The 27121-nt window shown below is 30.8% G+C and overlaps 1 protein-coding gene across 4 annotated transcripts in view; it reads left to right on the top strand.

The window, feature by feature from the left end:
* Usp25 (ubiquitin specific peptidase 25) overlaps window positions 1–27121 on the top strand; it is a 95019-nt gene that overhangs the window by 59968 nt on the left and 7930 nt on the right. For 2 of the 4 annotated variants that reach the window (XM_047563603.1, XM_047563605.1), the window contains 6 exons: window positions 2150–2289; window positions 7007–7120; window positions 8684–8743; window positions 9122–9217; window positions 20885–21063; window positions 22778–22856. In XM_047563603.1, the coding sequence (XP_047419559.1) occupies window positions 2150–2289; window positions 7007–7120; window positions 8684–8743; window positions 9122–9217; window positions 20885–21063; window positions 22778–22856 (668 nt within the window). The remainder of the gene's footprint in view (window positions 1–2149; window positions 2290–7006; window positions 7121–8683; window positions 8744–9121; window positions 9218–20884; window positions 21064–22777; window positions 22857–27121) is intronic. The other 2 variants (XM_047563604.1, XM_047563606.1) reach the window with 2 other exon arrangements.

Genomic DNA, 27121 nt, shown 5'->3' on the forward strand with positions numbered 1-27121 from the left:
TAACCAGAATGGTATGTTTTCACCTTGTGTTGAAGATCGAGCCCAGGATCTTGTGCTTGCTAAGCTTGCATACTACATCTGAGCTACACCTTACCCTCAGAAAACCTTTTTAAAATTTACCATGTTACCATTGTATTTAAACCTAGCTTACTTCCTATTGCTCTCAACACTTTACGTGACATAAAGGCTGTCAACAGTTTTGCCCTACCTGTGTCATCTCTTGCCACGTCTCTACTCTGACACTGTAGTCTAGCCCCATCATTCATTCTAGGTCCAGCTCATGCTCATTCCCTGGCCTCTTAGCTCTGCCATCTGGTGAAACCACTAATGTATCCTTCAGTTTGTAAATGATACTTTACCCTGTATGTCACGCACTAAATTGTCCATACCACTCTACCCTGATTTTGTTCCTAGAATGTATTGTCAAAATATTATCTCAATTTACATCTGTGATTATTTGGTTAGTGACTTTCTCCACATTGACTGTAAGCTTCTTGAAGAGGAGACTGACTCTTGTTATACCCACATTCCCTGTGCCTACCTGATGCCTGGCACATAGTTAAATGCTTTAATTAAAATTGTTGGTCACATGAATGGGTATGCATATCTTCAAATTGTAGTACTCCTTTGTGATTAATATTTCCCTTTTGTGATTTCTAAATTTAATAAGTATTAGGGAGAATGACAGTAGCCCTATTGTGTTTTACTAGGTAATTGAGCAAGGACTGTTACCAGTAACATGAAAATTTTGTTGTACCTTCTTATTCTCTATATCCATTCACTTATTAATCCATTAACTTATTAATTCATTTGTTCCATTAAGTTATTATGTTCCTATTTTATGCTAGACATTGAAGAATTAGTAGATAGGAGATAGCATTCTGGCTTATGAGATTCTTCCAGTCTAGCAGGGAATGTGGACTTCAAACAAATCTGATAGTAATAATATTAATAAAGTTAAGATGTGGTAAATTATACTTAAAAGGAAAGTTTAATTTTCTCTATAGCAGTGATTTCTACTTGATTTTGTCATTGAGTAGACATTTGACTAGGCAGTAGACGTTTTTGGTTGTCATACTTTGAGAGGAGGGAGCAGTATTACTGGCACCTATTGGGTAGATACTGGGGTCCACAGGACAATCTTCCACACCACAGAATTGTCTGAACAAAAATCTCAACAATACTGAGACTGAGAAACCCTGCTGTACAGGATGGACATCCAGCTGTACTTCCATACAGAATTGTTATTTAAGCAAAAGGAGTAATAGTTATTAGATGAGAAGAATAAGAGAGTGGGTGAGCATAAAGGCAGAGGGAAGAATATGTGGAGAGTTCTGAATGTTCGAAGGTAAACTCCTTCAGTGTACTAGGGAAACAAAAAAAGGCTCACATGTGGACCTTGTGAGCAAAGGATGTAAGGTAATATTTGAGACAGAGACAGAAGCTCCACTGATGGCTTTATCCTTCTAGGTCATATGAGAATTTGGAGATTAGCTGTGAAATACCCAGTAGATACTAAGAGTGTTGTTGGATTTGTGAGTCTGTTGCTCAAAAGATAGGTAAGAGTTGGAGATAACTTTGAAAGTCTTCACATGGATGGTATTTGAAATCATGAATTATATTACTACTAGTTAGCCAATTTGTGCTTGCTTTTCTTGCTTTTCTTCTTATAGTACTCAGCTGCCAGTATTAGGTTCAGAAGGAATAGATTAGGTTTTTTCAGGATTGGGATTTTGTCAGGTAGGTGTGAAAAGGGATATTGTACTTTCCATGGAAAGCCAGCCCAGGATTGTTGTACAAACCAAAAAAAGTTTGTTTGATTTTTCTGTTTTGTTTTGTTTTATAAAATGCTGGAGATTTTTCCAAAATGAGCTTCTGTTACTTTTTATTCCAGGAAAACTTACTATGAATTTCTTAAACTATAGTGAGTGCTTTCTTTAATAATTATTTCTGTCTCTAGGTCCTCTGATTTTTTTGGTTTTGGGTTATTTTTTTTGTGTGTGTGAATTTGGGGGGAAAGTGCTATATATTGAAGGATATGTTTTATTTTAAATAGAAGACTAAAATTGGTTATTAAAAATAACACATTCAACCTAGTTTAGACTCTGTGATTCATATTAGATATACAATTGACTCTTTTCTCATGAAGCACAAGCAGGAGAACCAGAATATCTAGAGCAGCCATCAAGAAGTGATTTCTCAAAGCACTTGAAAGAAGAAACAATTCGAATAATTACCAAGGCATCACATGAGCATGAAGATAAAAGTCCTGAAACAGTTTTGCAGTCGGTAAGAACTTTTCTTTTGGCTCTCTGAACATAGCCACGCTCACAACATTTCCTACAGTGCAGGGAGAGCGACCTGAGCCAGGAGAGACAGGGCCAGTTCCAGCTGTGCTATGGTCTCTGAATGGAGACAAGTCGCCTGACCACTGGATTGTAATTTCCTTAACTTATCCTTTTAAAGATGCTTTTCTCTTAAGTTTCTACCTGTCAAAGAACTACCTACAACCATAATCATAGACAAAATTGGCCATTTGACCTGGAACTTTAAAAGTTGAACAACTTTTTCTCCCGTGCTTTTTCCTTCCCTCCATCTGTTATCTGCTTACATTTAAATAGTTGGAAATTTAAGATACAAATTTCATTGTTCCATGAAATGTGTTTGCTTTAAGACTACTACATACTCTATGTTAGAGCACTGTTATCAGGATAAGTATGATGTTCTAAGACAGTTTGTGCATAGTTACAGAGTGTCCTATGAAAAAATTGTCATTATTATCCTACCACTTCGTAATTTTCAAGTTTGTCTTTTTGTAACACTCAATTAAGCACAGTGATGTTGTATTATTTTATCAGTTAATATGATTTCCTGAGAGATGCTGTTTGATACTACAAAACTATTCAGTTTCTGTAGTCATTGATCATTTATTTAACTAGTAAATATAAAGAATCCTGATGTACATTTTATGGTAGCTCCTTTTAGTATTTGAAGAATCCTTTCCTGTAGAACTAAAACCAATAGGATAATCCATAATTTTATAACACATAAATTTTCTTCTTAGTGAGCTTACTCTGAATAATAACCTGTCATGAAGCCTTCAGTATATGACCTCACTTAACCAAAATGTCCAGTAAATAAATTATTCTGTCAATTATGTTTTGATGAACTAAATAAGTATAGAATTATTATATTTTATTTACAGTTTGAAAATATATTAATATCATCTTACCATTAAAAATAAAGTAAAATAGAATTTTTTCTTATATTTCCAAATTTTTCAAATGCTTTTGAGACTAGTAATAAATTTAAGGTAAACATCTGCTAAAGCTAAACCTTTTCCGGGAAAATACTTTGCTTAATGGATCTGGGAATTCTGCTTCCTGGAGTGTGGGAAGAAGAAAGGAGAAAGGAAGGAATAGGTACAAAGGAAAAATACTTTTGCTCTATATTAAAAAACAAACAAACAAACAACACTAGTAAGGCTCTTGCTACAGACTGATTCGTTAGAACCTAAAATAGAGTTAATAAATGTTATCCTTTTAGCTAGTATCAGAAAACTAAAAGCATTACTTAGCTTAATATAGAGTCATTTTTTTAGTTCAACTAATCATCTATAATTTAAATTCACAGAAATCAGCACTTATATTTTGATTACTATAGGCATCATCTTATGAACTAGCAACCTACTGCTTTATCTCTACTTAAAAAAAGAGAATGGTAGTAAGTGAATATGATAGAAAACAACATAAGTATTTATCCACCTTGTCTTCTGGGGTAGCATCAAGAGTTAGCCCTACTGTCTGTTTGATCCTTCAGCACATATAAAAATTTGTTAGCTTTGGCTGTCAGAAATGTGGTTCTTGATCGCATATTTAAATTTAGTATATCTTAGAAGATAAATTAAGAGTCTCCAAACTTTGGATCAGGTATTTCTGGATTTTCAAATACTGATTCTAATATCTTACTAGTAATTCATCCTTGAATAAATTACTTAATTTCTCTAGTCTCACTTTTCCATAAAATGAGGTAATTGTAGAGTTAATGAAGAACATTTTTGCAGCTCCTGGCACATCATCCAGAAGGCTCTAGTTTCCTTCTGTTACTTCAATCCTAGCCATTTTACAAATACACAACATATGAAGTTCCAGCCTCAGAGTCTCTAAGACAATTCCCTGGAAAACTTAAAATCCCAGAAAATGTAGACAGTCCCCAAATGTTTAGGCAGTTTGTTTTTAGAAAAATATCTTTAATTTTAAATGGAGTACATTAGGATACTTTAAAAATAAAGAAGAATAGACTCTAAGAAAGTATCATGCATAGTCCCACTCACTGCTGAAAGTTAGTTAGTGAATGGGCTTTTGGATATATAATTTTGTTCGTTTATTTGGTTTTTCTCATTTTTATTTTTAAACATAATTTTGGGGATTATTTTTGTAGTTTATGACTATATATGAAATTTTATATCTTGCTTTTTATTCTTTTATCCACGTAACCTATAACATTATCATTTCCCCATATTATAAACTCAGTTTAAAAAAAAATCATGGCTGAGTGTTTTTCCACTGAGTAAATTGTTTTCTTAACTCATTCTTCCATTGTGTATTTGTTTCTACTTTTATATTATTGTAAATAGGCAGTAAGAAATATAATTTTATTCCTACTTCCTTCTTCCAGCTATTTCCTTAGATTTCCCATAGTTGAATTGTTAAAATGGATGACATATTAATATAACCATAATATATTAACAAACATATTAATGGTTACTTTAATATGTATTAAAGTATAATTAAAGTTCTATATCTTTTTTTTGTGGAGTGGGTACCAGGAATTGAACTCAGGGACACTTGACCACTGGGCCACATCCCCAGCCCTATTTTATGTTTTATTTAGAGACAGACTCTCACTGAGTTGCTTAAAACACTTAGCTTTTGCTGAAGCTGACTTTGAACATGAGATCCTCCTGCCTCAGCCTCCCATAGCCTCTGGTATTACAGGCCTGTGCCACTGCACCTAACTAGTTCTATTTCTTTTTAACCATCCTTTGGATAAAACCCCTTTTGAAAATCTCATATGGTTAATAGATTTCAAGCAATTAATAAAAATTTTTGTATTTTAATAATTTTTGGAATTTATTGACTGAGATACTTAATTTGTAACTCTTCAATTTTAGCATTTCTTAATGTGTTCATATAAACCCTGATAATGATAGAAAAAGATAAGCATGTGCTTTGTTTCAGTAAACCCTTAACTTCCTTATATGAAAAATATTTTTAGTACCGTAGATCTAAATTTGATAAATGGTAGTGAATTATTTTATGCTGCTAAAGCTTTTCCCTTGTTTAGCTTTTTACCAGCATTATTCTGTTGAAACTCTTTAACAGTAACTGGAAAAGCTTATAAAACCCCAACTGCAGTTTTTTTCCCCTGAGGTAATATGTTGTTTTATAAAGATCAGAATTCTACATAATACATTTACCAGTTGATATTTACTTTAAATTTATATTTTTGTTTTTAAAGTAGTATTTTTTGGACTAGTTTGCTGATGGGAGTTAATCATCACAAACTCCAGACAGATTTCTTATTTTATCTGATTGTATTTCATTCTTTTGAATGGAGACCTAGCAAAATTCTTCTCATGTGCTGGAAGGACTAAAAATTGTTAATTATGAGCATACCTGTATAGATTATGTTTGGTAATAATATGGAGTTAGAATTATTCAAGTATAAACAAATTCAAGTATTATAATAAAGTAATATAACATTGGTAATAATTGTCATCTGTTAAACATATGTTATGCACGAGGTATTGGGTTTGCTGACTATTACTCTTGTGATCACAACAGCAATGCAGGTTGCTTATTTCTTGAAAAATTGAGGATTCTGATAAGTAAGAAAACATTTTCTAGAAATGAAGCAACATTTCTTTTGAAAGGGGTAGTAATAGTCTTGGTCATTAGTTCTGTTTTATTGTTTTAGTAAACTGTTTCAGAATTTTATACTTTTAGAAAGTCAGAAAATGTTTACATCACCAAAATTTGCCTGTACTTCATGTGAAAGTAAAATGCCTTATTATTCTTGCTAAAATTTATTTTATGTCAAAACTGAAGTTTTTCTTTGCTTAGAGAAACCCAAAGTAAATTGAGATTACTTAAGTGAGCTGCTTTTAAGCAGCTTTCTTTTTTTTTTTTTTTTGGCATTTGCTCATTAATGAATAGTGGATATGCTAGTTGTCAATCTTTCAGTAAAATAAAACTATTTAAAGTCCAAATAATATTTTTAATTAATCTTGATTTGGAGTGAACTTATTTCTAGATTTTACACTGTTATTCTAGTAGTATGAATTAGTGGGATGCATAGAATTTGTTCACAATGAAAAGATAAAAAGGAATAAATCCAATTGAGTTGTTAAAAATGATTATTACTTTCTAGCAACACTACTTCTTAGTGTGAACAAGAATTCAAGAATTTGTTGGACACTTAAAATGTACTAGAATTTCTTAGGCTGGACATAGTTAAACACAACAAAGTAGGGAAATTAGCCTTATACACAATTAATTATTAGAAAGGACAGAAAGGTAAACCATAAGGAGAAAACCTTGGAAACACTGCTGGGTTGAGAAGGTCATAATCTTATTTTTATTAAAATAGCAAGAAAACCTTTTTGAAGTTAATGGATTTTTTTTTCAGCCTAACAAGCAATAGTAGGAAATACAATTTCAGTATTATTTTTATATATTTATTATTTTTAAGGCCTTGGAGTTGAAAATGCTTTGTGAAAAAGTAATGAAAAGATAGTTCTAAATATTTGGTAAAGACTGTAGATTTTTGTGTTACTATTTAATTTAAAACTTTGCTTCTCATTTTTAATTTTGAGTGGTTTCATTTTATACCTGGTAAATGTAGGCATTATAAACGTAGGCATTATTGAAGACTCTATGAATTTAAACTTTGTGTTTCTGTTTTTCTCTTTTCTAATGCTCATACCAATGATTTTCTTCTGCAGAAAACTGAAAATACCACAAGCCAACCACCTTCTAGCCAGCGAGTTGTAGAGGTGGCGATTCCTCACGTAGGGAAATTCATGATTGAATCAAAGGAGGGGGGGTATGATGATGAGGTACCTTTATGACGGTGCTCTGCACCACCCTAACTTTTTGCCGTTCAATGCAAGTACTTTAGGCATGCCTAGACCTGCACATTTATTTTTGTTGCTGCATAACATAAAGCTTTATTACCTGTGGTGTGAAACTACCATACCATTTACTAACAACTTTGAAATCAAATGAAAATTTAAGTAGAACATTTAGAGAGTATATAAGAAAATTAATTTTATGTTTCTGTAATTATTTTCTCCAGAAATAGAATCAGTTTACTCTCAGGTAGATATATAAATAAGGTTTAATTATATAGCAAAAATCTTTGCATTTAAAAATAAATTCTATTTTTCTTTCCTGTTTTACATTAATAACATTTTATTTTGCCCACCATTATCTGTCAGAAAATCCTATAGCATGATTACAAGATGGATGATTGGTGTTTTTGCCACCATACCATCTCCCTGAAACAGTAGGTAGAATGATTGCCTCACAGTGTCTTACATTCTTTGACACCCCTTGCTATTTTTTCTTTAGCTCCTCATTGGTTATTCTCATCTACTTAGTTTTTTCAGATGCTAACAGCCTGAAGGCATTTTTATTTCTTGTGAAAGTGTTCTTCAGAATCAAGGTGAAAATGATCTGTTGTCCTGGTCCAACAGAGTATTTTCACCCCTTTTTCACTCTTCTCTTGGGGCTCTTTTTTTTTTTTTTTTTTTTTTTTTAAATATGTTTTTGTTTGTTTGTTTTGTTTTGTGTTAGATAGGATCAGTTTAACTGTTTCTGAATAGTAAGGGCAGAGAAGACCTTGCTTATAGGGGAGGTGGAGTGATTTACAAAACAACCAAAAATATTTTGATTCTGTCATATGTTAGTTTTTCTGGGTGTGCATGAAAATTGAATACATATTAAATATTTTTTTCCAAGTAACTTTTTTTCCAGACTTACTCCAAGGTTTTAATTACTATTATGTAAGAGTTAATCACCAAATCAGAAGTGTCATAAAGGCAGTAGTACCACTATGCCGATGTAAGAAAACATGACCATAAAAAGAATAAGTAGTTTGTGAGATGGGAACTCGTCAGAGGATTTTCTTTACTGGGTAATGTTAGATATATTGCAACTCTTGAAATATAATCCAAAATGTAGGTTCAGTGAATTAGAGATAATAGCTGCAATCTCTTGATTGCCCTAAGATAGTTTTAGTGGAGCATTGAGTTTTCATTTTATAGATATTTAAATAATATAAACAGCTAAGAATAATAAGCTGTACTGAAAACAAATACTCAGTACTTACTTAATAGTACACATTGTTCCAGTTAACTATTTTATTGCTATGTGGGATCTTAAAAATTATGAAAATTGCCATGTTTTTAATAACATGTTAATTTCTTCAGAAGGATTTCCTTCTGGCATTTAAGAGTTGTGATTAATCATTTAACACTGTTTTCTTGTGGAAGTGCTTATGTTTTGGCAGAGTCATGTTTATTTTTATTTTTTTAATTTGTTGGAATGACATTTTAACAGTGCATGTACCTTGGAACTATTAAAAATAAGTTGCATAGCTACAACACTGCTGTTTACAGATGTACAGGTTGTACAGATGTGCAGAAGTCTCTAGCCAAGGGGAAGAAGTGGGACTAAATGTGAGTTTTTCCTGAACTCCCAAACCTTGTTTTTAATTAACAAAAAAGAAGTGTTGCTTTTTTTCTGAATGATTTTCTCAGCAGCACATTTTTCTAATTAGTTTGTCCAGAAGAGTACCTCTTTGAAATTTCAGTTGAGAGATGATGTCTTTTTGCACTTTGCATGGACACTGAGGCAGCCATCTGTGCCCTGTACAGATGATTCTGAAAGATGCTTACATGCACATCAGATCACTTTCACTATTTTAAACATGCAGCATATAATTTATAAGTAGTGAAAAAGAAAGGAGTTTTAACTTGCATGTGAAGAAATTATTCCATTTTTTAAAGTTTTTATATTAATCATTCACAAATTCTTACTTTGAATCCCTGTGGCAGATCATGATGACACCGAACATGCAAGGTATTATAATGGCAATAGGTAAATCCAGGAATGTATATGACAGGTGTGGTCCTGAAGCAGGGTTCTTTAAGGTACAATTAACATTTTCATTTTATTTTCTTGTTCTTTTTAAATTAAAATTCTTAAATTGTTTAATTTCTTTGATTTAAATTTTGTTTCCTGTTTAATTTCTCTTTTGCTTTCTGAGCTGTGACTGATATTCTGGGAGTTTATTCTTATATTCTTTATTCTTATATGCATGAATCCAAGGTTCTTTCGCTTTTAATCTAGATAATTCAAGAAAATCAAAGCATTTTACCTGGGTAACCCTGTAATATGCCTCTGATTCATTACAAAAATTTGAGTTGTATTTATATTTGAAGGGAATAGTATATTGATGAGTAATAATAGGAACTGAGTAATTGCTTCTGACAATAGTTTATTTTCTCTTTATTGTTCATACTATTTGCCAACATTGCATTTTTTCTTTAACTTTATTATCTTTTAGTACTAATTGCTTTATTCATTTAATTTTTCTAACGTGATCTGTTCTTTTAGTAACTTTTTATGTTTCTTATTTCTTATTTGTCTCCGTAATTTTTATTATTTGGTGAGTTCAGAACACATGAGACTGCCAATCTAATGCCTGCTTCCCATGACCACATCTTTCCCACTTGTATCAGAGTTTTATGATGTTTTGATTCCAGTGTTATTTTTCTTTTACATTTTTGAAGGTGAAAACACATGTATGTTTTGTCATTTTATTTAATTTATCAGAAGTTTTCAAGTTTTCTTCTCCTCCCTTTTTAAGAAACAGTTTTAGTTGAAGTGTAAGTCACGATAGTAAACTCCTTTCTTTTTTGACCTTAGAATCTAAAAATTTCCTTTAATATTCAGTACTTTGACATCATTTAGTCTGGTCTTCAAAACACTTTTTCCTCCCACTGTTTCCTTCGGCATACCATACAAGACAGAAGCCATGTGCCTATTAGCTATAAGCAATTAAGCATTTTTCTGTTGTAGGTTTGGGTGCTCACCTCTGGATATGCCTGGGACTGAAGGGTTTTCTGGAATACAGGATTTGAAATTCTAAATTTCAAAAGTTCTAGGCAAACTGGTCCCAGGACAAATTGATCACCTTGTTGAGATCACATAAGAATGGTTGAGAAAGGCAGGCAGGAGGGAGAGCGCATTGACTGGACATTTGTAATATTGCTATATGCGCTACACAGGATTGAGCAATCATAACATTATTACTTTCCTTTTAATTTTTTTCCCTTAACTTTCATTTTTCTTAAGCGTGAGTTGTTTCTTTTTTTGGTTGCTTAGTTTTTCATCTCTGTCGGTTGATTAAATCTCTTCACTCTGCCTTTATCAGTTTATCTTCTTGGAGAAACCTTTTCTGGAGCTTTGTGACATGCTCCAGTATGTATTGGTTTTCCTAAAGTCCTGGTGCATAGCTAGTCACTTGAGACCTCCTTTCAGCATCACTCTGGGGATTCACTTCACATCTTTTCCTTTGTATTTTCTAAATGTTATACATTTCTGTAGTTTAGTTTCTGTTTTGGTGGTACAGTAACAAAAATGGGTTATGAAGAGAATAAGAAGCAAGTTTGTGAGAAAGGGATTCATCAGAGGAATTTTCTTTAAGAATCTGTTAGGTGTATTGCAATTCTCAGTATTTAATCCAGATTAAATACCATCATTAATAACCTTCAGTGATTTTGAGGTAAGAAATTTCAAGTCACTTGGGAAGGTTTGAGCAGAGTTTGAAGTTTCAGTCATGGCTATAGCATGTGGAGCTATTGCCCTTTGTCAGATAATTAGCATTCTTTAATTATTCCAGTATCTCTAACTGACTCACTAAGGACTCTCCTTACCACACTGACATTCCCTTAACTGCTTTCTGTCTGTTGAAAAGTCACTTATAAGAATAGCTGGAATATACATTAGAAAAGAAGTAGCTTAAAGCTTGATACAGGAATCAAATTGCCTTGGATCAAAGGCTTGTCCCACTGCTGTTAGCTATAATCCTGAGCAAATTATTCAACCTTTCTCTATTTCCCTAGGTGTTAAATGAAGGTAATAATAATAACTTTATTCTATTTGGTCGTTGTGAATTTTAAACAAGTTTATACAATTAGGTCGATAATAAAGGCTGAAAATTTAGCCTTATAATTATTAAAATTAAATTAATTATTAAAATTAAATTACAATTTAGCCTTATAATATAACTTATTGCTACTATTACTAGCCTTACTTTTTATGCCATTGTTTTAGTTCAGGTATAGTTAGAGGTAAAAAACATGTCAAAGGTTTTATTTTTCTGATAGGACTTTTTTTTTTTTTTAATTCAGCTGTTAGAAATTTCCCAAACCGTATTGAACCTACAAAGTTAGCTATTTTATATATCTGTAGGGAAATTTTTCAATTTTCTCTTCTTTTTCTTAAGGTTTAATAATTTAACATGTGAAATAAACTGGAAATAGGTTAACAGGAAAAAAAGAGCATACAGATTTATTAAGGTACAGGAACAAGTCATACCAAGCATAAGCATCAAAGGAGGGGTCAGAAGGTTGATGCTTAAGTAGCATTTTGAACTGCAAAAACAGGGGGAGGTAGCAACTTTGTGGGGTGCAAGCTAAAGCTATGTGAGTTTGAGGAAAGGAACAAGGTGAACAAAGCTTGTACAAATAAAATTACTCAGTTATCTGAAGATTGTCCGTAGTAATCTGTCTGGGCCAGAAGTCATACTGCCAGTATCTTCCTCCAGTGAAAAAGTCTTTTCTAGGCAGATGAGGGAGTTCCTGTTTGTATCAGCTCTTTACTTTTGCTGCAGATGCAGGTCTCTTCCATAACAGGACAAGTCTTCTGAGCTATTCCTATGTCAGCAGCCCCTCTGAATAGCCATCTTGAAATAGGCTAAAGAAATATTTGGGTTGGAACATTTTGTTATCCTGCATGTCTTAACTTAATAACTACAATCATAAACCCTCTTTTTCTGTCTGTAATATTATGTATGTTTATGACATGTCTGTACATTTTTACCCATCTGTAAGTTGAAAAATGCATTTGTGTATAATTTATTTAAACAATTTCTATGGTTAATTAATATTATTTAATTATAATTAATGTGTTTTTTATAAAAGTGAATAATTAACATTTAGAAAATTCTAGCTGATATTTTAAAAAAACTTGTTACATAAAAAAATAGTAATATATGTGAAGTTCAGTCATTCAGCAAAATGCAGCTGTCTAAAATGAAACTAAATGTTTACAACTACCCTGTTATTACCATTCTTGGCACTGTGCATTCTTTCTTGTTTTTTTCCATATGTTTTTAGCAATATACATGTATTCTCTTTATTTATAGAAAAATATTCTTGATCTCATTTTTAATGTAGAGTTTACTCTTCAAATTATTTTGTAATTTATATCACTCAAATGTATTATGGGCTTTCTTAAATTAAGATAGCATGTTTACTGCATTATCTTTACTATGTGCAGTATTCCATGCTATAGACATACTCTTAGTGATTACATATTATCCTCTTTAGGGACACTTATCCTGTGTTTTACCCCAGTCTACTATTTCTATTTGAATTAGTTTACAGAAACTTTTTCCATAAAGAAGTTTAAAACTTAAGTTTCGAATCTTTCTCCTCTTGTTGGATTTTGGAATTTAATTTCCATATTAAATGGTCTATTCTCATCCAAGGTTATTTAGAGCTCTTTTTACTACATTTTTATTTATAAATTCAAATGTATACAATTTAAGTTTAGCTCAATAGCATTTTATTTGGACTTTTGACATTCCATATTAATGAATTTGCTCTCTTTTTCCTTTTGGGCTAATTTATCAGGTTTGCCATTATGGTTATCTTTAATAAATGAATTTGGGAGCTTTTCTTTTCATACTGTAATATGGTTGGCACAGGAATTATCTGTGCCAAAAAAGTAGCTTAGAACTTAACTCATAAAATCATAGAATGCTGCTCACCACCACCCCACGTTTTTGGTGGTAGATCTTTTAACAAATTATTTTGTTTTTTTTTCCACAGTTATTGGCATATTTAAGCTGTCTGTATTTTCTTGGCAATAATTCTAATCATCAACATTCATTATTCACAAAATATATACACAGCACATCTAATTTGTGATGGCTACTTCTGCCTTCCTATTTTCATAAATTAGATATAATATGTTTATTATTATTCTTTCAAGACTTGGGTTTTTATAAATTGAGGGAAAATTTTTTTATGATTCTGTCACATAACTGGAAAAAATGTTTTCAAGTTTATTTTACATTAACTCTATGAGAGAAAGCTTTCAACTCTGGGCATGTTTAAATACTTCCACCTGTGGATCTCCTTATGCATTATAATCAGACAAATTTTTAATGCTGTATATGGTAGGTAATTATTTAATCACCTGATGAAACTCTCAGCTTGTCTCTGTGAAGAGTGAAAATTAGGTCTGGGTAAAGTGGACTTGGTAAGGTTTAACCTGTGATTTAGAGAGAATTACCAAACCAGTCAGATAGACTTTTTTACCCACAGGCCCTCCCATTATGGGAGTCTGCCCCTGTAGACATACAATATGTAAACATACAATATGAAAGAATTCATAGGCAGCTGACATGGAAGAATTAAAAAAAAAAAAAGATGACAAAGAGACTGGGCTACACTTACCTTGTCCTTCTCTTGATTTGAGTTTATATTTTTATTTTCTACTATAAACAGAAAATCCCATATAATAATAGTGGCTTAAAGAGAAAATTCTATCGTGTAAAAGTAAAATCCAGAAAAACAGAATATAAAGCTACTGTAATAAGCAAAAATAAGAGCAAGTAGATAAAGGAATATTTTTAAAGTACTGGTTGTATGTATATATGCAGGGGTGGAGGTAGGAGGGTGATAGTATATTTATAATCATTGGATTCATTTTTTAATTCACTTTGAAAGACATGAAAATTTCCTTTTTGAAATTTTTTGTCTATACCTTTTATAGCATGCTTAGTGTTTTAATGAAGTAATAGCTCTTCCATATTATAAAACTTTTTCCTTATTATTTTAATGCTTCATGACATAGCTTTATCACCCTTTTTTACTTTAGAAATGCCCATTATTACTGTTGCCCCTTTATTTGTTCAATAGATATAAAATCTATTTATTAGAGTAAAAAGCATGGTGAAAAGTATACAGTTTGTAAGTATACAATTCAGTGAATTATCATGGAGTGAACATATGCCATGAAACCACCAATCAGTCTTAAGAAGAATCTTAGCAATGCTCTTAAAGCTACCTTTGTTCACCTTCCTATGATTACTTGGTTTCTACCCAGAAGTAGCCCATATTTGGAGTACTCACAACATAAATGCGTTTTGTTGTTGAATTTTATATATCTGGAGTCTTACTCTTGGTCCTTGTTGATCTTACTGCATTTACTCAACAACATGTTTGGAGCTTCATCTGCTTAATTGGATGTAGTTGCAGTTTGTTCTCACTATGGTATTCCATTGTCTGGCTATATTGTAATTTTTTTTTTCCAATCTACTGTTGATGGACATAACAACATGCAAAGCTCTCCTAAATCTGGTGGATTTAACTAGAATAATTATGGGCTGAGTTTCTGCCTAATAAATCTTTTTTTCTAGTAGGGAAGCAACATTAATTAGAATTGTAATCAGTATGAAGAAGAAGCAATTTGAAGGCAGAGGAGCATATAGAGAGAATAGAAGACTTCTTAAAGAAAGTGACATTTAAATTAATAATACACCAAAATGTAGAATATAAATGTTTTCTCTCACTTCCTAATTCCCATTCCATAGCTCACTTTTTTGAATTGTTTTCTATATATCCTCCTAGTTAGGTAGATATAGACAGACGAGACTCACTTAACTTTAAATATTCATCACTATATTTATAATATACATAAAAAGCATGTTCTTCTGTTTGCTTCTTTTTCTTTTTTTCATATAATAGGGTGGTTGATTTATTCATATCAGACTTAAGAGATTTATCTCATTACTTGAGTTTAGTATAATGTGTTTAAATATTCTCTTGGAGAATTCCAATTTTTTCCATGTTAATACAAACATGGAAAATGATAGTATATATCCAGCAGTAATGCACCTAGCAACTTTTGGCATCTGTCAGGCTAACCAATCAGTATTTCAGCACACCTCTAATTTATTCATGCTTAAGTTTAGGAAGCTCTATCCCAGACTGACTGTTACAGCAAGGGCTCTATGGTCAGCTACCTAGGCTTTAAACTAGGTTTAAATCCTAGTTTTATCCCTTAATAGCTATGTGACCTGGGCAATTTATTAAATTATCAGAGCCAGATTTTTCATTTGTAAGTGAGAAATTGTCTTAAGAATTAAAGAATCCACATGGAACTCATTAGCAAGTATGTCACATAATACTTGAAGATGATAAGCTATTATTAAATTTATCAATAACTTGGTTATGGCTGGATTTTGGGGTCATTTCCAAAATTATTCTGAACATTTATACATGTATTATTGAATACTTGTGTGAACATAGCAAGGTAGAATTGGTGAGTTAAAGTACTTACAAATTTTAAGTGTTAATAAGACTCAAATTACCTTCAAGTAGCTATGCTTTTATTTTTACTCCTATTGGTTGTGGTTTGATAAAATGACATAAAAATTGTAATCTCCTTTTAAAATTTATTTATTTGATTTTTGATGGTCACTCTAATTTCATAAATATTTGGCAGTTGGTACTTTTGTTGACCATCTATCTTTGTACATTTATCATTTTGTGGGTTTTTTTTTTGTTTAATTTAAATGAGCTAAGATAGTTACTTTATCTGTAATTGAATTAATTTATAAAATATGGCAATTTTTTTTAAAGATTTGAAGCTTATATGATCAACTCCAAAATTATACAGATGTTTAATTCTACTACTTTTGTGATTTCACCTTTTGTTTAGAATACTAAATAAGGGATTTCAGTTTTCTCCAAATAGAAAAATATCCAGATAATGCAAATATAAAATTTTTACTACTGCACCCCTTCACACCAATTTAAAATACTTTCTTCATCCCTTACTTAGACCCTATTTGTAATTGGATCTGATTAAGTCTCTGATTTATTTTGCTCTTTGTGAACAATACACCTGTTAAATTATGAACCATTTGTAATATATTGACATTTTATGGAAAGAACACTTACCTAATTTTTGTTCTTTGAATAACTGAAAGGAATATGATATTCTCCCAAAGGAATATGATATGTCTTTTTACTTCTGTCATATTGTTATGTCATTTAATAAGTCTTATAGTTTTCCATCTAATGGTCTTAGAGTTTTTCATTTTATTTCTCGATATACAAGGCCTATATATAGGACTTACTAGATCTTATATTTTTGTAATTTTTTTCTAGGTATATTCCTGATGTACTTTTATAGTTTTTGCCTTTATGAATTGGGTCATTCACTCCTACTTTTCCTATAAAGTTATTGGAAGTATAAGTAATAGGAAAATAATTTTATATATTATATCTAGTTACTTTATTAAAATCATGTTTTCTAATAGTATTTCACTTCATTCCCTTGATTTCCATCAAAATTTGCCAGTAATAATACTTTTCATTAAACTTATTTATTATATCATTTCTGATTTTGTTATGTTGACCAGAAATTTTAGAACATATTCTTACTATTAATTGTAATAGAATCTTTGTCTAGCTTTTAATTTTAATGAGAATATCTCTATTGTTTTATTATTAAGTATAAGGGGTGGTATAGGTTTCTTATAGACTATTTTATAAATTTAAAAATATTTTGTCAAATATGTGGTGTGGGGTTTTCTTTCAAATTGATATTATATTCTACATTTTTTAATGCATCTACCCCAATATCACATACACACACACATAGCACATGTAATGCATCTATTAAAATACTGAGCAGTTTTCTCCAGCTCCTTGTAAGGAAAATATCTTAATATTGATCTAGCTTTTAAAAAGCAATGTAAAAATTATTTATTATTGTATATTTTTGTACACTGTGCAATTTCCTAACCAGAAATAAATATGAATATTGGTGTCTGTTATATAAAGACAAAATTGATCTGTAGTTTTAAAAAACATTCATCAATCTTGATATTCAAATTATAGTAGCCTATAGTCATTGCAGAGGTTTGCTTCCTTCTTCTCTTTCTTTCTTCCTTCTCTTCTGTTTTCAGGCTGTAAAGCAGTTTAGGTATCACAGACATCATCTGGTCTTTGAAGGTCTGACACAATAGTGCAGCTCCAAAGCAGTGTGGGCCTGATTTTCTTAGTATATGGTACTTTTAAAGTTCTTTTGCAGGTCTGTGCCATCTCTTTGGTTTTGACAATTTTGACAATTTATATTTTCCTAACTCTTCATTTGTTTAAACAAAATACTGTAGTTTATTGACAGAATTTTGTATGCTGTTCTTTAATACATTTTAAAACCCTTTTCCTGAATTTTGTATTATCACCTTTCTTCTTTCTAGTGTTGATTTTTCTTCTCCTTTCTGCTCTTCTTTCTTTTTATCTTTTTGCAAAATAAAAAAGCATTTGACTATCAAATACCACATCATTTTTATTTCTCCTACTTTATTTTGGTTTACTTTCTCTTTTTCTAAATTGTTGAGATAAATTTTATTCAAGTTGGGATTTTTTTTTTTTGACTCTTAATTCTATAGGTTTTGCTATCTTACTCCTAATGTAAATATAATTTTTATTCCTTTCGACCAAAAAGGTATTTTTAAATTTTTGTGTTTATTATTATTTTTATTTCATTATATTCAGAGAAAACAACTTATATGATTTCAATCTTTAAAAACAAGTATGAAATAGATTTTCTTTTCATATCTTGGTACACTACCAATTTTTAAAAACATTTTATAATATATATATACTCCCTTAACTATTTTAGAGAAAAAAAAATTAAGATTTTTAATACTTTAAAACAAAAAAAAAAAAAGGAATGTGTTCCTTGTTTTATTTTGCAGTTAATTAGTAACTGGTGTACCTGGCTTTCTGAATCTTAATCTAGTCAATTTATTAGATCACTGCTATCAGAATGTGCTGCCTTTATATAATATTCTCTAATGTTTGAGTATATACTTACATTGAAATAAATTCTGTAAGAAGAAATAAATTTAGAATATGATTTTATATTATGATTTAGAAAAATAGAAAATAGTAGTTAGAAAGTTGGATCTTTAGAATTAAAGGAAGCTTCGTGGAGCTGGGGTTGTGGCTCAGTGGTGGAGCACTTGCCGAGCATGTTTGAGGACTGGGTTCGATTCTCAGCACCACATAAAAATAAATCATAAAAATAAAGGTCTGTCAACATCTAAAAAGTTTTTTTTTAAAAAAAGGAGGCTTTATAAAAGTGACTTCAATTAGTCTTATTGAATGGGTCATGTATAGATATATGGGGAGTGAATGAAAAGAACCTCATATGGATAGAGCACCTGAGACACAAAGTTGTGGATTTGCCTGGGATGGCAGGGGAAGGGAACCTGACCTAGATGGAAGGAGGTTCATACTGAGGACTAATAAAAAATAAGACTGAATAGATGGCACTGTATCTGAATAAAGCTTGGTATAAAAGTTAAAAAAAGAAAAAGAAATACAAAGCTGTTATATTATTTAATGACCAGTATTATATTTCATATTGTAAATGTTTGGTCTGCAGTATCTACAATAATTATCTTAAAATAATTATCATCATAGATAGTCAGAAAATATGACAAATATTCCAGAACAGAATACTAAAGAAGTAGTGAGAGGTAATTTAGCTATTATAATGTTAACTTTATTCATAATGCAGATTGTATAGAGCCCTGCGAAATATAACAGCATGGAACATTAGTTGAGAACTTGAATAGATTCAAGTTTATTTCAAAAGCTGTAAAATTTCTAAAGAAGGAAATCCATAAAAAATAGTTGAGAAATGTCTTTATGCTTGCAGAAGTGTTTGCCTGTGTGTTTGAAAATGTCTCCTAGAGGTTCTTATGCATCTCTACTGGTTTAGAGACTTTAAATTGTAAAGTACTATGACCAAATTTGGCATTCACTTGTGAAAATTTAGAGAATCTTATTTTGAATAAAATCAAGAGATAAACATAAAGTATAAGAGGTTATATATTTCATTACACTAATAAAAATCTATAAAAAATCATACTTCTATTTTGAAAGGGGAATGTAGACAGAGTAATATGATAACTTCTTATATGTAAGTTCATATTATTTTAAGAGACTCAATACAAACTCCATTCTGATCAAACACATGGATGACATCTGAAATATTTACTCTTCTAAAAGTTTTCTGGTTTATAAGTCATTGTCTCAGAACCATAATAGCAATAAACAGTTACTGATTTTTATGTTTCACATTTTTTCTCAAATTCAATATGCTTTATTAATTGAACATGTGCTCTTTCACATACCACCCCCCTTGCAGGAATATAGATTTTCAAGTTCAAAGCAAAGCTTATGTATGCTAAGTAGTCATACAGTGATGAACCTTTGATTGTCTACATGTTTTTTAATGACTTTTTAACCACAAGCAGTAAGACTTTGGAATGACATGTATATCTTAGAAATAAAAGTCAGATTTTCTCTCTTTGAAAATACTTATTTTATTCGGTTTATACTTTCCCATATAGGAAGGACTTGTTAGCCTTCCCCCTAGTGAAGTATGACATAACATAACTAGGGTATTTCATTTAATGTATGTTAGTTACTCTTTCTTCCTTCAATAAAGTACAGCCACATAGATAATAACTTCTGGATGGCCAAGAATTAGTTAAGGAAGACATGTATTTAAAAGCAAAAACTTTGTAATAGAATGGATTTTTTTTGTAATGTATCTTTCATGTAGAACAAAATATTTTATGGTTAATAGAATAAATTTAGGTACTGTCCTAATATAAATGAGTTTTATAAAAGTGTTCTCTTTAATCATCATGTGGACTTCAGCAGTATTTGGTGTATAATAAATATATTTATAGAGTCTAATATTTTCCAGATTTTGCTTATATGTGGAAACATGTAATTGTAATTAAAATAATAAATATTAATGAATGTTTAATGTTTGTAATTACATATAAATTCTGAAGTATTTGTCTATAAAGAAAAACTAAGCATCAAGGTAATAATAGTGATAACAGTAAATAATCATTATTAATATACTCATAAAATTCAATAGCTGGTGTAGTAATAGGAAATCACTTTGTGGTAACAAATAAATGTTAATGATTTTCTATTTTATTCTTTATTTGTGGACTGTTGAGCTAAAAGGTGGTTGTAGTAGAATTACTATGCACTTCGAGCACTATCTACCATTTTCATCAGATTTGGGTATTCCAGGAAGCTGTATATAATTTCTAGAGTTTAGGTATGCAGACTGATGGTAGAAAGGTAAAACAGAATAAGAAAACTTGGAGCGTCCACCTTATTATGCCCGTAATAGACATCAACCAGATCTTAATAAATTTTACAAAATCAGTCACGACGTAAACTTTATTACTTTATTACTTCTGTGTATAGAAACAGCAAGAACACAAATGACCTGTGTGGCCAGTTATTTAGAAAACTTTGAAAGTATGTAATGTGGAACAAGGTTCTTTGACTTACTGCCTTATTTGTAGCACATTAAAGGAAAAAAGACATTTGCAAAAAAATTAAAAATGAAATATTGAAGGATTTTAATTATAATTGACCAAAATGATCAATTTTTGCATTTTCTAGGCAATTAAGTTGGAGTATTCAAGGTTGGTTAAGTTGGCCCAAGAAGACACCCCCCCAGAAACAGATTATCGCCTGCATCACGTAGTGGTCTACTTCATCCAGAACCAGGCTCCAAAGAAGATCATTGAGAAAACATTGCTGGAACAATTTGGAGATAGAAATCTGAGTTTTGATGAAAGGTAAGATGAAAACAAATATCTTAATTCATGTGCTTAAAATTATACTTGTTTTGTTGTAGATCCCTAATGCAATTTTGGTATAATTATTTTATGCATATGTGAGCACATTTAAATATAGCACAAGATTTGATCTCAGCTAATTTGGATATTGCTTTATAATTTCTCTAAAAGTCTATAATCATGGCCCTTTAAACTAAAAATAATTAGTTACTAAAAATAATGTAGATAATTTTAATATATTTTAATTGTGAATCAGTAAATCACCCTCTTTATGAGACTCAATCTTTTAGGAAAAAAACATGATTTCTCATCTTCTACACCATGAACATATTAGGTTAAATAATTTTGTTGTCTGGGCTATCCTATGATTTGTAAGATATTTATCAACATCTTGACTTCTACCTGCTAGATGCCAGTAGCACCCCTAGATTGCAACAACATTAAATATCTTAAGATACTTCCATATAACCATTAGGGAGCAAAATCATCCTTCTGTGAGAATCACTGGGGGAAATTTTAGTCTTGTATATATAAATATAGTAGTTAAAGCATTCACTAACAAAGAAAGCTTAGAGTGATTGACTTATTTTGATTCATCCAAAACTATCTTCTCTTAGAAATTTCTATAAAACTGCTAATGTTGAAAATTAAAATTTTATCTAATTAGAATGAATGCCATTAGAACAAATTTAGACACCCCCAAAAAGGTCTAAGGTATCAAATGTTACTTTAATTTACAGAAACATTTATGCTGTTTCAATGTAATTACTTTTTAATTCTGAAATAGATGATTATCCTTTTATGTCTCAAAAATACTAAATTTAAAAGTGTAGCAGAGGACAATATGAGGGGAAACAAAGCAACTAGGATCAGTTGCTGCCTCATCTTGTGTCTGCTGTGAAATTTAGGATTAAGTGAAGTAATATAAGTAAATGGTTTTAAACATATCTAGTAGAAAGTTGTGTGTTGAATGACTGTTAGCTATTGCTATTTGTATTATTAGTAGTATGTATGTCACTTAAAATTGTTACATTCAACTACAAAGAGCTTTGCCTGATTATGACCCTTGTTATCTAAGCTGTCAGTGTCCTATGTTGCAATGAGCATATGCCATTGACTTTGGGGGAGAAGTTTATGGGATAATCACATTGACTTTACAATTTTTTGCAAGTATCTGTCTGGGAACCCCAAGTAGTCAGTCTGTTTGGACAACCTGATTTCTCTTGTGCTTGAAAGACAAGAGTTAGGTGCATCTTATATACCAAATATATGTTGTGGGAATTTCTTTAGAGTCGATTCTAATCAGAAAGTTCATTGAAATTTATTCTTACCTGAAATAATAGGTCCAGTTTTTAAAGAATACTGCCATTTGAGGAAAAAGAAGGTGCAATGTCTCTTGAGCTTAAAGATAAACATTATAAAAACCAAGTTTCATTTTACCCAGGCAAACTGTATTAATTAAATATAGTTTAAAAGCCATATGTAAATATAACACAGTAACTTTGAATTAAAATTATGGATGGATGCTTTGTTGTGATTCAACATTGGTTCAAAAACTACACTTTTCACTTTAAAGGTTATTTCCTCAAGCATATTATTCAGTGACAGTGTGTTTTAGTTTTACACATTTGGTAGTTCAGTGTCATGTAGTGCACATTTTTCAGTTTGTATGGATTTTGCTTTTGATTTAGAAATATATTTCTTTTATTTGAAGGTGTCACAACATAATGAAAGTCGCTCAAGCCAAACTAGAAATGATAAAACCTGAAGAAGTGAACTTGGAGGAATATGAGGTAATGTGTTATTTTGAGAGATTAAACTCTAGATTTTAGGTGTCATGTATTTTACTGATATTCTTTTCATTTCAGTATATAAGTTCAAATTTATTATGAATGGTTAAAAAATTAAATGTCTAAGTCAATGCCCAAGTTACTAATACTTCTATAAATGATTGTAGTTTTAATGACATGTAGGCCAAAAAGTTTAAAACCAAAAGGTAAGTTTTTTGTTTTATGCCCAATTACTTTTAAAATGAGTTTTTCTAGTTTACAAACAATGTGGTAAATTGCATTGTTAGTTTTGAAATTTTTATTACCTAATAGTGTCTATCAAAAGCCTACTGTTATGTCAAGCATTTTAAGCCATTTGCATATATAAACTGATTTAATCCAGACAGGAACTCTGTGAGGGAGGTAGTAGTCTAATTATCGTTTTACATATGAGAAAATAAGGCATAGAATGTTGAAATAGCCTCAGATTCATTTTCAAAGCTAGAAGTTCATGATTTGGCTAACAGAACCTACATTCTTGACTGCTTTACTATACTGACAGTGTGCTTTATATTCTCTTTCAGCTTACTTTATCACGTATTTTGGGAAAAGTTAAAGTTTCATTTTAGTCATATGTTTTTGTAATTGTAAAGATGGTGCTTTGTGTGAGTGTACAACATACACCCCCTTCTGTGATTGCTTGTAGAATTTGTATACAAAATCCTCCCTATATTAACTTTCTCTTTAAAAATTACATTTTGGTCTGAGAATAGAGAGCACTTGCCTTAGCATGTACAAGGTCCTGGGCTCAATCCCCAGTACTACAAAATAAATAAATAAATAGATAGATAGGTAGATAATAGATAGATAAAATATTTTTATTATAATTGACCTATTCAGGGACCTGATATTTCTTTAAGCTTTTAAATTAAACTGTATATTATCTTTTTATTTATAAATCTAATGATTTTAACTTGCTTCCCATATGCCTTTGATTAATATTTAGTCCATTTATAAACTTGGTTACTTTATATTCCTTTAAATAATTAGTATAATTTGCCACATTATCAGAGAAGAGGAAAATCCAGAAAAACACTATTTTCAATGAAAACCCCTAGCTAATTTTATATGTAAAGTAACTACTTTAATTTTCTAACAAGTACTTAAATTCACTAAAAGTAAAAATAATTAACAAAAACTATAGCAAATACATAAGATTATGAACATTGAAAGATTTAATTTTGTGATCAGGAAAAGCATGGTAAGACAACAGAACTAAGCAAAAAGTAAAATATTGAAAAAGAAGAAACAGTCATCGTTATTTGCATATTTTTGTGTCCAGAAATTTGAACAAAATCTACAGAGATTTATTATCATGAAAGAGCTTTCAAACACACAAATCTACTTTAAATGTTATTTTATGTTCATATTCCAGTAACAAATAATTAGAAAATGAAATTTATCAAAATAACTATTTATAATGGCATCTAGTTCATAAAGTACATTGCAATGTTTTTATTCTTACCTGAAATGAGTACTTCAAAATAAATTGAACAAAATATGTGTATGACATCTGCAGAGAAAATTATAAAACTTTTTGGGAGAAATTAGAGACCTCAATAAATAAATGGATATACGTAAGATATTTGAAAAACTGATATTGTAAAAATGTTAGTTTTCCCCCAATGGTTTATAGATTCAGTGTAGTTCCTATGAAAATACTATCAAATTGTTTTATGGAGCTTGTTTTAGTCAGCTTTTTTGCTGCTGTAACTAAATGATCTGACCAGCACAATTATAGAGGAGGAAATGTTTATTTGAGGGCTCATGGTTTCTGAGGTCTTAGTCCTTAGAAGACCGACTCCATTCCTCGGGACTCCAGGTGAGGCAGAGCATCATGGCCAAAGAGCATGGCAGAGGGAAGCAGCTCGCATCCTCAGGAAGCAGAGCGGGGCAGGGGAGAGGGAGAAGAGCACTCATCTCCACTCTCCAGATACAAAATATATACCCCAAACCCTGTGCCAATTCCAATCTCCTCCAGCCACACCCTGCCACTTCAGTTACCACTCAGTTAATCCCATCTGGGGTAATTTAAATCACTGATTGAGTTAAGACTCACAACCCAGTCATTTCTCCTCTGAACCTTCTTGCATTGGGGGACACCTCACATTCAAACCATAACAGAGCTTGTTAATCTAATTGGAAAATTCTGTGGAAAAACAGAAATCCCATTCTGAGACTTTATTGAAGAAGAGTGTGGAAAGGATTATTTAGAAATGAGAACATACTGTCTTAAATAACTGTTTTAACTTTATAATATTAGCATAAGAAGAGGTAAATTAGAAGAATAGGGCAGACTTGAGGATTTAAGAACAGATTCACCCATATGTGGACACGTGTACCAGAAGTGAAAAGAAAATCAATGAACTGGGAAAAAAATAAAATTGAATTCCTTCTTCATTTCATATACAAAATCCATTTCACTTATACAAGTCTTTTTTGTATAAAACTGTGTAGATATCAACATGGACAGAAGCTCAAAGTTTTTATTTACACATAAAGGAAACATATTGACCAGAGAATTTTATCAGAATATGCAATCTGGAGCCATAGATATTCAGAACATTTCCTCATGACCTTCAGGAGCAAGTCAAATCACCAATTAGTTAATAGTGGCTCTAAATCTATGTCCTTTAAATTTGGTAATGTCTCTATCCACATTGTCCCTAAGGGTTTCATGTTCATCAGACTTGATTTTTTAATTATAATGTGATTCTACAGTTTACTTCCCAGGTTGCTTCAACAGATTGGATTCTAAATGTTTATTTGGAACCTTCCATATTCTCACTGCAGAGCCATTGAATTATACACAGCTATTTAAATGATTTTGTTTTGAATTCTGCTTATCTATCATTCTGATCTCTTTTTTTTTTTTTTTTTCTCTAAGTTCAGGAGTTACAAATCTTGATTTATAGACCAAATCTAGTTCATTACTTACTTTGTTAAAAAAAAAAAAAAAAAGTTTCGTCAGATTACCACCATTTGTTTTCATATTGTCTGTCTGTGTGGTCAAACTACAGTCTGAGTTGAGTAGCTTCAACAGAGATTGCATGGCATGGGAAGCCTCAAAAATTTGCTCTTATCCATTTACTCAGAACTACTAATTAATTAATAGTGGTTAATGATGACAACATGGAGTAGCAGTTTGAAAACACCTTCTCCAGCAAATCTAACTTTTATACTTGTAGAACAAAGTTTATCTTTGTTATCTAATAATATAAAAATTATGCCTTGAAAAGTTAAAATTAAGATTAAAAATTGTAAAATAGTTTATTGAGGGAGAAAATTGTTGGCCAGTATTCTGTATACATGTTTCTTAATTTCATTTGCTTATAATGATGTATCTATAAAAGCTTTAATATTTTATTATCAGAATTCTCTGAAGTAAGTCCTACATTGAATTTGTAGTTTTCTTGAGTCAATTTTTAGTAAATAATTCAAGAAAATCATGATTTTGTTGCCTTCAAGATTTATAGGATACCAACTCAGAGTCACTTTAGACTATTACATGCCCTATAAATTTGGGAGAGTACTTTGGGGGATACAATGAAATGTGAACTACAACTGTCCTTTCACTGTATTTCATGCATAGACTACTCAATTACAACATTTAAAATTTAATTTATCACAGATTTGGCAAAATTGAATAAATGTATTAATACATTTTTCTTTTAGTTCTTTAAAATTCCATATCAAGTAATAGTTTCTAAACATTGAATTATATTAAAGTAATACATTAATTTTCTTCCTACCTTCAGTGCAATAGAGAATAATTTTCTGAAATGCTCTGATATCCAAAACTTCTTGAGTGCAACTTTTTAGATTTTGGAGCATTTCAGATTTTGGATTTTGGGCAGAGAGATGCTCAGCTGGTAAAGTCTATGCAAATAGTCCAAAACTTGAATAAACTTTGATATCTAAGACACTTTAGGTCCCAGACATTTCTGATAAATGATACTTATGCTGTCCTGTAGTAATATTTTAATAGTATGATTTCATACCTAAGAATTTTTAAGATAAAAATAAACCTATTAATTATCCAGTTTTTGCATTTTTACCTTCTAACTAGATCTCTCTTACTTAATTCCTGTTGATGCTTAATAATTTTCATATGTATTATATTCCTTTGTTATTATATACATATGATTATATGTTCATTTACCTTCTAATTATGGTATTAATAGTGTTGTGTGTTGGAAGGTAAAGTCTGATTTAGATCATTTATCTTC

This window comes from Sciurus carolinensis, chromosome 9 (assembly GCF_902686445.1).
Source record: "Sciurus carolinensis chromosome 9, mSciCar1.2, whole genome shotgun sequence".
Taxonomy (NCBI): domain Eukaryota; kingdom Metazoa; phylum Chordata; class Mammalia; order Rodentia; family Sciuridae; genus Sciurus; species Sciurus carolinensis.